The sequence below is a fragment of the Bipolaris zeicola genome (assembly GCF_000523435.1).
Source record: "Bipolaris zeicola 26-R-13 unplaced genomic scaffold scaffold_69, whole genome shotgun sequence".
NCBI lineage: Eukaryota > Fungi > Ascomycota > Dothideomycetes > Pleosporales > Pleosporaceae > Bipolaris > Bipolaris zeicola.
In genome coordinates this window covers 110,064-121,647 of record NW_006912118.1, presented here as the reverse complement: position 1 = coordinate 121,647, position 11,584 = coordinate 110,064, and the positions used below count along the sequence as shown (strand labels likewise).

The window sequence follows — 11,584 nt, the reverse complement described above, 5'->3', positions numbered from 1 at the left end:
GGGGGGTTTCCATACATATACACCCGAGACATGAATGATCATATACATTTCTACAAGAGTTTTAATGCAAGTTGAAAACAAGAAAATGCATGGGGAGTCTTCTACACGGCCTATAGCTTGTAGCTTCCTGCACCCTTCTTCACACCATCCTTGACCTCCTTGCCCTCGACATCCGTAATAACACCCTTGCGTCCGATAATCTGTACACCGCCCTTCTTCAAGTCACCCAGCAACTGCTTCTTCTCGCCCCTCTTCTTCTCCTTGCCCTCGACCTTCTGCTCCTTGGGCTTGTTAAGACCAGCCTTCTTAGCCCTCTCCTTTGCGCGCCGTCGCCTCGATGACTTCTCCTCGCGAGACATTTCTTCGCGAGCAACGGGCATGCCGCTCTTTGTGACAATTTCGGCCTTGTTTTGTTCGTCGCCGGGCTTGTAGATCTCTTGGGGCGCGAGCATGCTTGTGCCTGCAACATCGCCGCCAGCAGTGGGGCGGGCATCTTCCATTTCGATGGCGGGGGCGTCCGTACGGATTTCGAGGTTTGGTGCTGCGGGCTTGGGCTTGAAGTGTGAAGAGCTGAGGGAGTCGAGTTTGGCGGATACGCTTTTCCAAAGGGCCGAGATCTCGTCGTGTTCCTTTTTGAGTTTTTCGTCCTTAGCCTCGACGAAGTTGGGGTCCGTTTGGCGTAGGTGCTCTTCTTCGTAGATTTCGGCCAGGCCTTTGCCAGATTTGGTATCTTCTATCTCGACGCGACCACGGCGGGGGCCTGTTGCGAGGTCGTCTGGTCTTCGGCGGTGTACCTCGTCAAATTCTCCGGCTAAGATGCGTCGTTTGATGAGTGCCTCAATGTCTTCTGATGTTTCTTGGGTGACTATTGGGACGGGTTTGCCGGCTCTTTCAAACTCGAGATTCTCCTCCAGCAGTGAGTTTAGCGGACGGTCAGCTGCGCGTGCCTCTCCAGATAGCTGCCATTGTCGCTTTGCAACATTGGCTGCTTCTAGCTTCCTGATCTCTTCTGCTATCTTGGCCTGTCTGCGTTCGTGTGTGGATCGTCTTGACTTTGGATCCGAAGGGTCAACATCCGAAAGATCACCATCGCTTTCTACATCGTCATCGTCCTCAAACAAATCCCTGTGTACCTTGGCCATAGTGCGCTCCACGTCTTCTTCGATCTCTTCTTCTGGCTCCTCCTGCTTCTCTGGGAAGTTGTGGGGGTTCGGCCGCCCTCGCTTCTTGCTGTTCTTGTTCTTGTTCTTTCCAGCTTTCTGCGCCGGTGGCGCAAAGAAATCCTTGTACATGACATTGTTGGCGTTCATGCCAGCGTCAAGGCCGTCCAGATCGCCCTCCTCAAAATCATCCTCATCGCCGCTGTCACCCTCGGGCGCATTGAGATCTGCGTTGCCGAAAGTTGGTCCACCTTCATCGGATTCATCATCCGACGCGTCTCCTAAAGAAGGCCGCGCCTTGGTCTTGGCACCACCGTCTTCCATTGGGTCTGCTTCCCAATTTATCTCTTCATCGTCGCTATCCACGCCCTCTCCTCTCTGATCTTGCTGTTCTAGGAAGTCGGTCTGCTTGTTGAAATCATCTATAGAGAAGAAACCATCATTGAGACCATTTGGATCGGGCACATAGGTTTCTGCAGGCTCGTCATCAGATCCCTCGTCGGAGAGCATGCCCTCTTCGCCGTCTTCCATTTCTTCATCTTCGTCTTCCGACTCGTCGTCTTCTGGTTTCGCATCCTCGTCATCGTCCACACCGTCGTATTCCCAATCCACGCCCTCTTCTCCTATGTCGGACTCGGTGTGATATTCCTCAGGCTCTTCAAGATCCTCTTCATCTTCCTCATCAAACTCTGGCACAACGCCATCTTCCTGTTCTGGCAGCGAAAGTTCAATTTCCTCTGCTGTCGCCTCAACAATCTTGCGAGTCTGCTCGAACACTTGGTCTACCCCGAAGCCGTCTACGTGGACTTTCTTCAGGTGCAAGACGTTAATGTCGTCGTCATAGTCTCCGCCCCGCTTCCGCTTCTTGCGCAATTCTTGTTGCCGTCTCGACTGCGATTCGCTCACGCCAGCAGCGACAGGGTCGAGATATTGTTTCGCAGCGGCCAGGAAAGACGCATTAAGTTGAGAAGTGGGCTGCAAGAAGGCGAGGGGGTTTGTGAGCAGACTTGTGGGCGCAGTCGCAGCGGCGGGCTGGAGCTCCATTGGGGGCGGAGGGGCCGAGCCCAGGGAAAGCGTATGCGAAGAAACAGAGGTATCGGGCGAAAAGGAAGGCTGTGCCATCCTATCAAATTGTTGTGACGGAATGCGGTTGGGAAGACTCGCAGTGCAGAGGCACTGAAGTTCGCGCGACAGCATTCGAACTTTTTTGGTGGAGAAGGTGGTCATAGCGCGCGTTAGCTCAACCGCCGCCTAGAGCATTACATTTTTGAAATACACACTATCACAGACAACAAAAATATGATCAATTCGGGAAATGCCTAATTCCATGAGGTTTTATCAGTTATATTATATGTTCATGATTGCAAATGCAGAACCTCAAGCTGGCCATAGCAGCGCCGTGCTGATCATGTAAAATGAGTAACGGAAAATCATCGCTATACTTCTATCCTTCTATCCTTTCCCCCTCCTTCTTCATCTTCTGGTGAACACTCTTCAACAATTCAAACGTGAGCATAGTCGTAACGGCTGCAGGAACAGCGCGAACCATATTGGTGCCCATTCCGTTGTAAAAGGCTCTCCAACCCTCTTCTTGGAGGATTACTGTGCATGTTCGAAGTATGCCACGATAGCGAGGTATGTTGATCATACCGTCTGAAGAAGCTGTTCCTGGAGGTCGTGTGTGGAGTTGGTCGTGGTGCCCTCCTCGGAACGTAATATGGTTATCTGAGTGCTCGGGAAGCGCTCGTTGCTGGGTCTGCAGCCGTGTGCGCAAAACCTCGTGTGGGTATGTAGCCGATGTCGCAGTCATTTTGCTGAGTACAGTGGCCAACGCAATTGCAAACCAATGCACCTCCTCGGTCTTTGCATCTGTTTGGCCCATTTCTAGGCCAGTAAATTTCATCTTCAGGAATTCGTATAGTGGAAACTGGATAGCGACGTGTGTGAGTCCAAGCAGAGCTGGCGTAAGCCCAGAGTAGAAAGATATAAGACCTTCTTTGGCGTACATCTTGCGGAAGGCGTCAAATGTATTTTTGTAGTGCCATGGCGGCCGATGTTCGTCTGATGCGCGAGCGCTGACTTGTGACATCAATCTCGTCTTAACAACCCAAATGGGGTTGGTGACTAGGGTTGAACAGCCACCGGCAACTAGTGAGGCAATAGTTCGCGCGAGCCATTTGTTCTCTGAAAGTCAAGCCTAGTCAGCAATGCAAGTTAAAAAGCCTGGAGTAGCTACTGACCCATCTGAGGATAGAGGAGATTCTTGGTCTGGTCGTATGTGCTCATATAGACTGCCCAGGTCGGAATGTAGCCGAGTAGCATAGGCCCGAGGCCTCTGTACAGGCCGCGGATACCATCCTCGACCCAGATGATGCGCGCAGTGCCACCGAGGCCTTTGTAGACGGTGCGGGGCGGTCCAGTATACTTTCGTGGGCGAAATGAGCCCTGCGCCTGCAATCGCGTCTTGATGACATCAAGCGGGCAGGTGACGATGCCGGAAGCGACGCCGGCAGAAGCCCCGCACAGCGCATTGACGGAACCGTCAGGAAGATTTGCGACTTTGACAGCCAGTTTCGCAATGGGCGCACTCCAGGCACTCTGCTTGGTGGGTATCGACATGTCGCGCGGTTGGACAGGCCGGGCGGATGGCGCATACCGGTCGTGGACTTTCGTCGGGGACGGCGGCTCGGGATCGTGTGTCGACATGGGTGGCACTGCGTGTGCCGATTCATTAGAACCAGTCTATGGGCGTGGTTGAAGAGTGGGTGGGTGCGTACAGGCCGTCGTCCCCTTTGCGGTGCCTCAGTGTGCGGAAACCCCGCAGCACTTGAGTAACACAAGAATTAACGATTGTTCGGCTCCATTGACGAGCGGACCAAGTGCGGAGTTGTCTCTGAGGATGCCAGGCCAGGCGACTGCACCAACTATCGCGGGGCAGTTTTCTGGGGCGTGAGGCGAGAGAAAGGACGGCGTGGGGTGGCGGCGGTGGTGATGGTTGATGTTGTGGTGGTGCAAAGCTTGGTTCTCGATGCGACGTCAGAGCCAGTGTCAAGCACGAGTGAAGCTGCTTGAGCGGGTGGGGACTGCCCGATTGATGACTAAGCCCCTGGCCCGCCGGCGGCCAAGCTCAGCCTATTGGCTTTCGTTTCTTTCGCATTACGACCTCACCACCTCCGACTGTCAAAACTGCAATTGACGGCAGCATCACGACTCGACATCCCCGATTCGCCGTCGAACCACCGCAACCATGTCTGCGCCGTCTCTCGCCCCCTACATCATGAAGCGCCCGTGGCTGCAGCGCTGGATGAAGCCCCTCTCCAACTGGTACTGCAACGCCGCTGGCTACAGGCAGCTCGGCCTGAGGTACGGAGCCCCGATGCGAACACCATCTACTGTCGAGGACAGAAAAAAATCCGGAAGGCAGGAAAAGCAGGGTGTGGAATAATGGGCTGACGGAAATTGCTATACAGGGCCGATGACCTGCTCCCCGAGGAGAACGACACCGTCCAGACCGCTCTCAAGCGTCTCCGACCTCAAGAGGCCTACGACCGTGTCTTCCGTCTGCGCAGGGCTTTCCAGGTACTTTTAGATCGAAAATACAGGCAGGTTGGACATCAAGTGGCTAACATGTCGCAGCTCTCCATGTCCCACCAGCTTCTGCCCAAGGAGGAGTGGACCAAGCCAGAGGAGGTAAAGTCACCGCTCTGAATGGATCTATCAGACGCTAACAGGCGACAGGACGTCCCATACCTCAGCCCCCTGATTACCGATATCGAGGCCGAGATGGCTGAGCGTGAAGACTTTGAGACCATGATTGTCCAGAAGAGGCAGAAGAACGCCGCCAGCGGTCACTAAATCTGCGGCAATGGGTCCGGTATGACCATTTTCGGGTTGGATGGAGCGAGTTTGGGGTTTGTGCAATAGAGTGTACCATACCAATGTCTTTCGTACAGGAATCATCTCCATTGCATCCGAACCATTATTCTATTTTTTGGTCTTTGGCACGTTGGAACGATCAATTTGATGCCCACCAATACCCTGGATATATTTCTGGACATGCGACAAAGTGGTCTACGAGAAGTCGTTCTGCGAAGAGTATCATAGCTATGGGGAAATGTTGCATCGTCCATGTGAAATACGTTTTGACCAATTTTTCGAGTGAATTCACTTGCATATAAATGCTTTCATGCATCGCAAGCTGTTGGAGTCGACACGACTGTGAAGGTGGCGACTTTTATCGACGCGACCGTGCAACTACGGATCTACGCATCATAGACCGCAGCTAAATATACAACCAGTAGGTCTGTCCCCAAATAATCCCACCTGCAGTGAAAAATCCGGACAACAATCCATGCAAAATGTGTATTGTTGGCATTGTAACCATTATCAGCGAAACTCATTTAAATGCATTCAGGCACAGGTTCAGAGTGTACAGACTGCAAGCATGAGGAGATGTGTCTGAGTCTCATGTAGAATGCAGTTGGATAGACAAGAACAATCTCATGCCGATTCATAGGTTGAAACATAACAAGCAGCCTTTACTAATTGATTCAAGATGGGAGGATACGATATGTGTAGTTCGCTTTCATCTCCGTATCTTCACTTCGGTCATGCTGCGCCATTGTGAACACCAGGGGCACATGATATATCCAGACAGACATTGACAATCACAACTCCGTCATCTCCTGTCCATCATCATCTACCTCTCCTCCTTCATCACCATCTCCATCAACCCTCGTCAGATTAACCCTAAACGCAGACAACTCCAACATCCCAAACGACCCATCCTCGCGCTCATTCCAAAACACCACCCCATTGAACGGTATACCCGCATAACTCGTCGTCTCATAGTTCTCCACACAAAAATCATCCCAGACACCTCCCGCACTTTCGCCCCGCTCCTCAGCAAGCATACCGCGCCACTCTTCTCCGAGCGCCCTCTCCTCATCGCGATACAAAAGCGTCGGACTCAGCTGAATATAAAACTGCGATGGTGCATAGATCCTGACAGCAGGCGAGTCGTACATGTTCGTCCCATTAGAAATCCAGCGCGTAACAACCAAGCCCCTATGGTCTGCTTTCAGCGTCACCGTAGAATTGAGCTTGCAATCAACAACGCTATATGTACCAGCATAGCGCTCGTTCAGCTGACGGATAGCAATTTTCTCAGCCGTACGAATCAAAGTGACGGTGATTACTTCTCTGATTTTGAAAAGCACCCGGCTGGGCCCAGCGGAAAGAATCGTGATACCCAAGTCGTATTCTGGCACGGCTATGATGACAGAGGTGTAGCCGGGGAGACCACCGCCTTTGGTAATAAAGCGTACCATTCGTTTCGAGTCCTCAAGTATACGATCTGTGTGGAGGATTTCCCAGGGCATACCGTAGAAGGAATTCAAGCCGCGTGAAGGCGAGACGGGGTTGATCCAGTTGATTGCAGGTGTCACGGCATTGAAGTGCGTCAATACGTAGCGGAGGAACTTGGATAGGTCGGTAGAGGAGCTGTATATACCGCCCGTAGGGTTTTGAACGCCTTCGTCTACGTCCCAGAAATGAAGGCCTGAGGGGATCACGCCGGCGGAGTCAGGGGGAAGGGAGAAGGTGCTTTTGGACATTTTCAAGGGCTTGAATATGGCTTCGTCAATGTATGATTCGTAAGTTTGGTTTCGGACGTGTGAGAGGACGAGTCCGAGGATCTCGTAGGCGATGTTGGAGTAGGTGGATGCTTGATTTGGTGCGAAGAGTGGGCGGAATTTCTTAAGCTGTTTGAACAAATCTATGCAGAACTTAGTTAGTGAGGTATCCTTTTTTCTTACAATCCAAAAGCCAACCTTTCCCAGTGCAAGGTGTCTCATAATTCGGTGAGTACTCATCGCACGTCGGCAAGCCCTCTCTGGAAACATCAGGCGGTAGGCCCGCCTTGGCAAGATCAAGATCCTGATGGATGAGATCGTTCTGTGCCCCTAAGAAACCAAATCAGCTTTTGCTTACCTTGATTAGTGTGGCATGCTTGGAACATTGTGCGATTTTTGTTGTCGGACACCTTACACTCGCGTGGGATACCGCTGAGCTGGCTGGCCAGACTACGCAGCGTGATATCTTTCCATGGAACGCCACCATCTGACTTGTATCCCAATTCATTCAGATACGTATTAACCGTCTCATCCAAACTCACATTGCCAGCTGCGTGTTGATACAGAACCCCGAGAACAGTAAAAGCTTTTGTTATGCTCGCGATGCGGTAGAGTGCGTCGCCATTGACTTGTGGGATATCCGGGCGTGAAGCATTGCGCTCGCGCGCTGTGTGGTGTTGCGACCAGAGCGTTTCTTTTGAAGAAGTAATTTCTATAGATAAAGAGGTTTGGTCGAATTCTGGTGCTGCGATAGCTACCGTGAGTGCCTCATTTATCGACTCAAATGCTTCTTGGAGGAGAGGATCATGAGCATCGTATCTAGGCGGAGGATGCGCAATATTGGGCTCAAAACACCCTGCACTTGCGAATGGAGCTAGCAATTGGGTAAACAGAAGCACTAGCATTGTTTCGAAGGTGGAATGTTTACAACAAATATTGTCAATACAGCAAATGCAAGTGCGGGTTGTTGTATGACATCCCCGCGTCATAGGAACTGGTGCCTTGCGGCTTGACTTTGATCGGCGATGCAACCTGTTTCACCAGCCCTCTTCTACATCCCCGCGCCACATACCCATTCTATTATTTCTTTTAGAACATTATCACGTAATATCACTTTATCGTAAGTTCCAGATTCTGTTACTATTATAATCATTTGTTGTGCCAATGTGGAGAAATGGTCACGTGCCATAATATGAGCCAGGTCCGCAACAGCAGCACCAGTATATATTCAGGTGCTGTGGGCCGTTCTCAGCAAGTTGAAAACAACGTAATTACTTAAGGTTCACGTCCGCCAGTCTAAAATTGTATAATCGATATGTAAGAGATCTAAGTCGTCGGATGGAAAGAAATACCATGGTTCATACCACAGCAACCCATCAAGCTCAAAATGTACGACCTGTCTCATATCATGTGGTTCGCTTTATACTCTGGTACTAATCGGGTATATATTATACTCTCACAAAGACCTCTGGGTATACATTCTAGCAAGGAAGGTCGCTTTCTGTTTAACACTCTTACTGCAGACACAAACGGAAACGAACCATCGACTCTAATCTACGCCAATACCAACCACGATGGTCAACACAAGTATCTACCTAGAAGGCAAATATACCGGTCCACAAGCAGTCCGCATCGCCAAACTGGAGAACAAGCTCAGTACCTACGAAGCTCAAAACTATGAGCGCAGCCGTAAAATCCGTGGCTGTGCAACTATCATGGTCAATGACCTATTGCTCTTCATTTTCACGTCCAAAGTACTTCCTTTGGATGTCTGGCTTAGTGTGCCATTTCTCATAGCCTTTATGATCGTAAGTCATCTTACTTGATACCTGGGAAACATATATCTAATGACTTGGATAGGCTGGCGCCACACTGTGTGAAATGGTCACGAAAGAACAAAAGATTCCAAAGAGGCTATATGATAGAATAAACGCCTGAAATTGTAATCAGGATCAAAAGAGCACGGCGGCGCTTCAGGAAGGGGTCCGTGGTAATTTTGCAGCAAGTGAAGTATATCTAAAGGGCTAGGCTATACAGATGTATGGAAGACAGGAAAACTAGAGGTTGGTCTACCGGTTTACTTCCTGTTGACCCAGAGGGGTTTGTGGGTAATGGAAATATGCCATGGGCCACATGAACTTGTCCGCCGATAACCACAATCCATCACTTGATTTTTCAACCGGTCGAGTTTTACATAGATTAGCTGTGCCTTGAAAATAACTCTAATACGGTTTCAGATTCGTGAACACACCCTGTGAGCACCCGGGGCTTCTGATTGCTTTTGTATGGACACGGCGCTCAGAAGGCAGACCAACAAATGTGAATTCTTACGCTATTTTGTTATTGGTAGGTAATACTTTAAATTCATACCAAAGTCGTTAATAACTCTGCCGATCATTGCATTACGAGAATGCGGAGCATGTCGAGATTCTTGATATGTCAGCGCCACGCGATCATGTGCTCAGGCGTCAGCTAGGCTGAACACAAAGAAGCCCCCCACCATGTAACGCGTCAAGCTCGCCACTTCTAACATCAACTATTGAGCCCATGCTTTTCGGGAGCACCATAGCAGGACAAACGCTGAAACATACCGTACGTCGTTGCAACCCCTGGCCAACTGCGCACTCACCATATGACGTCAGGGCCTCTTCACTAGAATAGTCAGCATCCGTTGGAACATCCACAAGTCACATACCATGTCACTAAGACGCTCTGCACGCGTCGCAAGTACTACTGTAACAAAAGTAGCAGATTCAAATTTTCAAAATGGCGTTACGAAGTATGAAAAGGCCACCAAATCAAATGCAACAGCAAAAAAGCGCAAGACTTCGAAAGTCGCGTCCAAGTCACAACCATCAGACGATGTATCAGAGAAGCCTGGAGCCGAAGAAAACACCAACGGAACAATAGAAAAGCAAATCCCGGATATTACATCCACATCTGATCCCGTAACGCCTCTTCCCAAGAAACGCAAAACGAAGCCAACTGCAGAATCGCCAATAAAGCCAGTCCCTTTTACACCCACTCCTGCAGCCGTCACGCTTCTATCAAAAGGCGGAACGGATTTCGATCACCCACTGGACGATCTTTCCAGCCTGCAACCCCGTCCCGCAGAACCACACGCCACAAACGCACCCCTCGCAACACCAAACGGCTCTCACACCGTCCAAGCCTACGGGTCCTCTCCGGTAAAGCCCGGAGACGCAACACCTGCTCGCAAGCGCAAAGCCAAAGAACTGGTACCTCCAGACGTGGGCGCAATCCCCAGTGCAAGCACGAACATCGATCGCTTGCTGAAAGATGCAGAAGCGCATTTAGTGAGCGTAGACCCCAAGTTAAAGACCCTGATCGAAAAACATCATTGTAAGATTTTCAGTCCAGAGGGGCTACGAGAAGTTGTGGATCCATTCACAGCCTTGAGCTCTGGCATCATTGGACAGCAGGTACATTCTTTAATATCGTCTCATTCTATACAAAAAAGCACAATATCAAAGAATATCGTATACACGGCGGATAACAACTGACGAATTCTCACAGGTCTCAAGCCAAGCCGCCGCCTCCATCCGCTCAAAATTCACAGCCCTCTTCCCCTCGACCCATCCTTCCTTCCCTTCCCCCTCCCAAGTCCTATCTCTCCCCTTGCCTACCCTGCGTACGGCGGGGCTATCCCAGCGCAAAGCAGAATACATCCACGGGCTCGCCGAGAAATTCGCCTCAGGTGAACTCTCTGCTGAGATGTTAGTTAGTGCCAGCGACGAAGAGTTGATCGAGAAGCTTGTCGCAGTGCGTGGGCTAGGGCGCTGGAGTGTAGAGATGTTTGCGTGTTTTGGATTGAAGCGGATGGATGTTTTTAGTACGGGGGATTTGGGGGTGCAGTACGTGTTATCCTTTTTTTACCCTCTTCCTTTTACGGTTACAAACTTGTGTGCAAAAGCTTTTTTTTCTTCCTTTCTTCAATTTTTCAGCACGTACAAAAAAGCAGGCTAATTCGGGGTTTTGTAGACGCGGTATGGCCGTTTACGCTGGCCGTGACGTAAGTAAACTGAAGAATAAAGGTGGGAAGTGGAAGTACGTATCATCCTTCCTTTCTCTCGCCATTCAGTGTAGATACTAATGCAGGTCTTTTCGCAACATTTAGATATATGAGCGAGCAAGAAATGCTTGCTACAGCCGCCAAGTTCTCGCCGTATAGGTAAGTGGTACCTGCTCTTTCTTCCCTATATAATCTCTTTTTTCTCAAACAAGAATTGAAGAAACTGATGGTGTTCTTTTTAGATCACTGCTCATGTGGTACATGTGGCGCATAGCCGATGTTGACGTCACTGTCTTGCAAAAGCCGGAATGATCTTGCGATATCTCATTACGGCTGTTCACGACTGCAGCTTTACCCCTACACTATACAAACCAGGCCAATTTAAGGCAACTAAATAGACAGCTTTGGATCTAAGAAGTGACTTATGATTGTATTAGACTCACTACCGTACAGCAATGAGTAGAAGAAGATGGGATAATTTATTACACATTATACTGTATCGCACGCCTGGCAGTCTACACCGCAACGTGACGATGGTAGGAAAGTACTCCGCCGTAACACATCTTCACTTTCTGCACTCTACGTACAACCATGCCTTACTTCTGTTTCAACTAAAGTGCGGTCGTTACCCCCTTCATTGCACTGATACTTAGTTTCACAAGTTTTCAGTGCTTCTGGAATGACAATGCCTGCGTCCAAGCGAGAACCAGTCTTCAATGCCATTGCGAAGAGGATATCTGCAAATGCTTAGAGAAATG

General features: G+C 50.0%; 6 protein-coding genes across 6 annotated transcripts; 3 read left to right on the top strand and 3 right to left on the bottom strand.

Moving 5' to 3' along the window:
* Window positions 1-110: 110 nt before the first annotated feature.
* Window positions 111-2,282, bottom strand: COCCADRAFT_95539 (uncharacterized protein; the record flags this gene model as incomplete). The annotated part of the gene is made up of 1 exon (XM_007713897.1): window positions 111-2,282. One exon carries the CDS (start codon window positions 2,280-2,282, stop codon window positions 111-113), a length of 2,172 nt encoding a protein of 723 aa, XP_007712087.1.
* A 322-nt stretch (window positions 2,283-2,604) lies between these two features.
* COCCADRAFT_95591 (uncharacterized protein) lies at window positions 2,605-3,866 on the bottom strand (the record flags this gene model as incomplete). The annotated part of the gene is made up of 2 exons (XM_007713896.1): window positions 2,605-3,344; window positions 3,401-3,866. 2 exons carry the CDS (start codon window positions 3,864-3,866, stop codon window positions 2,605-2,607), a joined length of 1,206 nt encoding a protein of 401 aa, XP_007712086.1.
* A 541-nt stretch (window positions 3,867-4,407) lies between these two features.
* On the top strand, window positions 4,408-5,015 carry COCCADRAFT_95533 (uncharacterized protein; the record flags this gene model as incomplete). Its single annotated transcript, XM_007713895.1, has 4 exons — window positions 4,408-4,523; window positions 4,631-4,739; window positions 4,797-4,850; window positions 4,899-5,015. 4 exons carry the CDS (start codon window positions 4,408-4,410, stop codon window positions 5,013-5,015), a joined length of 396 nt encoding a protein of 131 aa, XP_007712085.1.
* Window positions 5,016-5,827: 812 nt separating this feature from the next.
* Window positions 5,828-7,698, bottom strand: COCCADRAFT_95594 (uncharacterized protein; the record flags this gene model as incomplete). The annotated part of the gene is made up of 3 exons (XM_007713894.1): window positions 5,828-6,936; window positions 6,992-7,123; window positions 7,209-7,698. The coding sequence occupies 3 exons, from the start codon at window positions 7,696-7,698 to the stop codon at window positions 5,828-5,830; spliced, it is 1,731 nt and encodes a 576-aa protein (XP_007712084.1).
* A 669-nt stretch (window positions 7,699-8,367) lies between these two features.
* On the top strand, window positions 8,368-8,731 carry COCCADRAFT_26098 (uncharacterized protein; the record flags this gene model as incomplete). Its single annotated transcript, XM_007713862.1, has 2 exons — window positions 8,368-8,601; window positions 8,654-8,731. The coding sequence occupies 2 exons, from the start codon at window positions 8,368-8,370 to the stop codon at window positions 8,729-8,731; spliced, it is 312 nt and encodes a 103-aa protein (XP_007712052.1).
* Window positions 8,732-9,340: 609 nt separating this feature from the next.
* COCCADRAFT_36593 (uncharacterized protein) lies at window positions 9,341-11,138 on the top strand (the record flags this gene model as incomplete). Its single annotated transcript, XM_007713893.1, has 6 exons — window positions 9,341-9,385; window positions 9,436-10,236; window positions 10,331-10,668; window positions 10,796-10,861; window positions 10,932-10,985; window positions 11,069-11,138. The coding sequence occupies 6 exons, from the start codon at window positions 9,341-9,343 to the stop codon at window positions 11,136-11,138; spliced, it is 1,374 nt and encodes a 457-aa protein (XP_007712083.1).
* Between the last annotated feature and the right edge of the window lie 446 nt (window positions 11,139-11,584).